The 5,000-nt window shown below is 38.3% G+C and overlaps 1 protein-coding gene across 2 annotated transcripts in view; it reads right to left on the bottom strand.

The window, feature by feature from the left end:
• The window catches only part of mapkbp1 (mitogen-activated protein kinase binding protein 1), a 98,215-nt gene that overhangs the window by 79,111 nt on the left and 14,104 nt on the right, over positions 1-5,000 (bottom strand). For both annotated transcript variants that reach the window (XM_088087086.1, XM_088087087.1), the window contains exons 3-7: positions 3,731-3,793; positions 3,282-3,339; positions 2,121-2,291; positions 1,833-1,970; positions 768-950 (exon numbers count right to left, since the gene is read on the bottom strand). In XM_088087086.1, coding sequence (XP_087943212.1) covers positions 768-950; positions 1,833-1,970; positions 2,121-2,291; positions 3,282-3,339; positions 3,731-3,793 — 613 coding nt within the window. The remainder of the gene's footprint in view (positions 1-767; positions 951-1,832; positions 1,971-2,120; positions 2,292-3,281; positions 3,340-3,730; positions 3,794-5,000) is intronic.

Raw genomic sequence — 5,000 nt, forward strand, 5'->3', positions numbered from 1 at the left:
GACCTCTAACACACAAAATCTAATCAGTTTGTTTTTGAGTCCAGGTGAACGTTTGTGCCAAATTTGATGAAATTTCCTCAAAGTTTTCTTAAAATAATGTGCTCACAGGAAAGAAAGGGTAAGGGGTCACAGTGACCTAAGAAAACCGAAATTTTAACAGTTCATTCTTAAGTCCAAGCGAACGTTTGTTCTAAATTTGAAAAAATTCCCTTGAGCTGTCGCAAAAATGAGATGGATGATATTGCAGCGACCTTGACCTTTGACCAATACATTTTATTTTAGTTTTGAGTCTAGGTGGACGTTTGTGCCAAATTTCGAGTCATTCCCTTGAGGTGCTCTTAAAATGATGCACTCATGAGAATGCAATAGAAGAGGTCACGATGGCTTTGACCACCAAAATCTAATCAATTTACTCTTGAGTCCAAGGGGCCATTTGGGCCAAATTTAAGAAAAAATCCCTTGAACTGTTCTTGGGATCCTGTATTTATGAGACTGTAGCAGATGCAAGTTCACAGTGACCTTTGGCGACCAAAACATTATTAGTTCATAGTTGAGTCCAAGTGAATGTCTGTGCCAAAATAGACAAATGATCAGGCAAACAAGCAGACAGACAAAAAGAAGTATTTATGACAAAAAAATAATATCCACTTATTTTTCAATCTGTGTTCTCATGTTTCTGTGTCTCAGTGGCTGATGGGAACAGTAGTTTTTGTAAATAGGGCCAGTTCATACTGAATGAACTCCCTGAAGCGAGCGCTCGTACTCACCCGCAGCTCCACCCACTTATCGAGGAGTCTGCGGTCATTGAACTCGCACAGCAGACCGGAGGAGGTGATGCAGAAGGTGGAGGAGGCCTGTCGGCCCCGCCCACACGCCACATCGCTGAAGAAGTTGTTCCTGAGCTCTCCCAGCAGCCCTGAACGCCCCAGCAGGGGCACGGTGGCGTTCACCTGCAGACAGGCAGAGAGGACGATCAATAACCAATAATCAGACAGCAAGTTTCCACGGACAGATGAGTGACAGGTGTGTGACATGAGAGTACAATGAGAGTATCATGAGAGTAACATGAGAGTAACATGAAAGTAACATGAGAGTAACATGAGAGTATCATGAGAGTATCATGAGAGTATCATGAAAGTAACATGAGAGTATCATGAGAGTATCATGAGAGTAACATGAGAGTAACATGAGAGTATCATGAGAGTAACATGAGAGTATCATGAGAGTATCATGAGAGTAACATGAAAGTAACATGAGAGTAACATGAGAGTATCATGAGAGTAACATGAGAGTATCATGAGAGTAACATGAGAGTATCATGAGAGTAACATGAGAGTAACATGAGAGTAACATGAGAGTATCATGAGAGTATCATGAAAGTAACATGAGAGTATCATGAGAGTATCATGAGAGTATCATGAAAGTAACATGAGAGTATCATGAGAGTATCATGAGAGTAACATGAAAGTAACATGAGAGTAACATGAGAGTATCATGAGAGTAACATGAGAGTAACATGAGAGTATCATGAGAGTAACATGAGAGTATCATGAGAGTAACATGAGAGTAACATGAAAGTAACATGAGAGTATCATGAGAGTATCATGAGAGTATCATGAGAGTAACATGAGAGTATCATGAGAGTAACATGAGAGTATCATGAGAGTATCATGAGAGTAACATGAGAGTAACATGAGAGTATCATGAGAGTAACATGAGAGTATCATGAGAGTATCATGAGAGTAACATGAGAGTATCATGAGAGTATCATGAGAGTAACATGAGAGTAACATGAAAGTAACATGAGAATAAGATGGGAGTAACAGGAGAACCTTGGAGGTCTTGGCATGGTCCAGGTACCAGAACTTGACGTGGCGGTTGCCGGCGGTAACGAAGTAGGAGCTGTCGTCAGAGAAGGAGACGGCCGTCACTTTACTCGACACCTTATTGGCTGCAACCACCACGTTTTTCTGATCACAACAAAGCAACAGAAACAACAGAAACAACAACGCACATCCGTTTGAAATCTGTAATCATCGTTGCAGCAGATTGTTCGTCAGGCAGTCTATCAGCCAATCACACAATCACACCATCAGCCAATCAGACGGCAGCTCTGTTACCTTCCAGTTCCAGACGTTGACCATCATGTCGTGCTGGTAGCCCACGCTGACGATGTATTTCCCGTTGGGAGAAAACGCCACGCAGGCAATTCCATATTTATGTTCCTGCAGCTCGGCGACCTGCAGACGCTCTGACACGTCCCAGACTCGAACCGCCGGCATGTGACCGCTCTGAGGGACGAAGAAGAGGAGGAACATTAAAACAAATACACACGTCAGCGGCTGTGGTAACAAAAATTTTACATATTTTACTGACTTTCTGCAGGATCACTACAGCTGACAAAATAACTGGATTACTTTTATAGACTCTGTCCACCTTTTTCTAATGCATGTGAAAATAATTAAATAAATAATAAATGATAAAAAAAAATTAATAAAAAATGTATCAGTCAGAATTAGGACTACTTTATAGATTCCCAGGGGGAAACTGTGGTTCGCTGCAGTCATGTAAGCAAGTACAAATAAGTACCAGCACCAGAATATAAACAAAGAAAATAGAAATACAGTAAGAGTAAACAATCAGCACAGTATGTAAATATTTTAAATAAAGTATGTAAATGTGCTCAGTGTGTACATGTGAAAAAATAAATGTTAAATACAGAAATAGACATCAGCACTAATGTGTAACATTTAAATGATAATAAGGATAATGTGCTAAGTGTGTAAAGTGTGTAAAATATAATATTATAAAACTGCTCAGCTTCAGTGAAATATATCTAACTAGTATGTAAGTTGAAAAATATAAAAAACATTTATAAAAACATAAATAAAAACATAAATATGTGTGCACAGCTACAACAGTGAACAACAGTATATACATGCAAGAATAGCAATGAGAATATATACAAAACATACAATGATAAACATGTTGGATATGTTAAAAAAATGAGATATATATATATATATATATATATATATATATATAAATGACCATTAAAGGGTCTCAAGCCAAATTAACAATATTTAATATCTGTGATTAAAATGTGAATTTCTGAGTCAGTTGCATTGTAATTTTGTTCTAACGTGCACTGTTGTGTATAGCTTAAATGACAATAAAGTTGATCTATGTCTAAGTCTAAAATGACAAACAGCACTTGAATAACTGGTGACTCTGATGCCGTCAGCTGGTGTCAGACATGTTTTTGGTCAGATCAGACTCACCTCTCCTGTGACCACATATTTCCCGTCTGGAGAAAACGCCAACGTGGTGATCGCCTTCCTAAACAACACAGGAGGACAGAGGGTCACATGTTTAACAACAACGCCACAGAAAAGCCTTCTGATTGGGTGTCAGACGTCTGCTATCGCCAAGGTAATCACATCATTAAAGTGCTTCTGTTGCTGTGACTCATGGGAGTTGTAGTCGTTTAGAAACTGACAATAATAACAATGAGATGTTTGTCTGTGAGAAAATACACTGAATACAGTTTGTCCTCAAAGAACTGAACCAAAAACACATCAAATACACTCACAATTAAGTTATCAAAAATATGAAATATTCAAAATTTAGATGCTGAATGACTTTATGTGCTCAAGAATATGAATAATAATATGAATAATAATAATAAAAGTTTATTTATACAACACTGTTTTTAAACTGTTGTTTTTACCTGGAGCTGTTGAAGATGTGATGCTGTTTGTTCTTTCGAGGATTCAACAGGACGACGACACACCTGCAGATAAACACACACACACGCACGCACGCACGCACGCACGCACGCACGCACGCACGCACGCACGCACGCACGCACGCACGCGCACACACAAGTTATGGCTGATGGTTGTTAAAAAACATTTTTTTTAAAGCTTGATTTTGAAAAGTGTATTGTGTATGCAGAGCAGTGTGAGTGTGTGTGACATTAAAGAGGGCTTTAAAGGGTTAATGCCTCACGTCAACACTGTGCATACTGTGACTGAAGACCTTCACTGATGTGGTTGTTATCATCATTATTTCATGTTTTTCCAGTTTTTGACAATAACAGGTTAACACGTGACGACACATGAAAACACAACCAGACAAGAAAACATGCACCCCACCCACTGAACACACACACACACACACACACACACACACACACACATCAAATACACTGAACAAATACACACATCAAACACACTTAACACACACACACCTATACATTATCAAACACTCAAAGACATCAAAACCCACACAGCAACGTGTCCAATGTGTCCAAAACCTGCAGAGCTACAGACATTCAATTTCCAATTTTTAAGAAAATAAAATGCTGGCAATTTTGTTTCCTTAATTTTTTTGGATGCTTTTTTTTTTAAACAAAAAAGGTGATTATTGTTATTATTTCTTTAAATTGTTAGTGATTTTTAAAGAAAACAAATGGTGATTTTATTTTTATTATTTATTTTTTGAACATTTTTGGCTAATTTTTCCTTGTTTTTTAAAAATGTTTAGTGATTTATTCTCTCTCACTCTTCCAGGCCTGGAAATTGCTATTTGCCAATTCCAGGACTTTTCCTTTTTTTTTTTGATTGGACGGAAGTTCAGGTTTCACCTTTAAAACAAGTCAAAGCTTCCTTCAGTTTTTCTTTTAAGGATCACAGTTCAACAGTGTCTGCTCAGTGCACACACACAGACACACACAGACACACACAGACACACACACACACACACACACACACACACACAGTGTGTGCTGTATAAACAGTGAGCAGGTTTAATGAGTCTCTGTTTGGTGACTCAGTCTGTCCGAGCTGAACCTTCATAAACAGCTGAGTCGCTCTGGACGCTCTGTGGGTCCAGATCTCTGCTGAGTCATTATTTATATGTTCAGATAAATGACCACAAATTTCATTTCATTTGACAAAATGTTAATAACAAGGGCTTAAAACACAATGAAATAAAAC

Source organism: Plectropomus leopardus, chromosome 14 (assembly GCF_026936395.1).
Source record: "Plectropomus leopardus strain MGB_pleo_1.0 chromosome 14, ASM2693639v1, whole genome shotgun sequence".
NCBI classification, from domain to species: Eukaryota; Metazoa; Chordata; class Actinopteri; order Perciformes; family Serranidae; genus Plectropomus; species Plectropomus leopardus.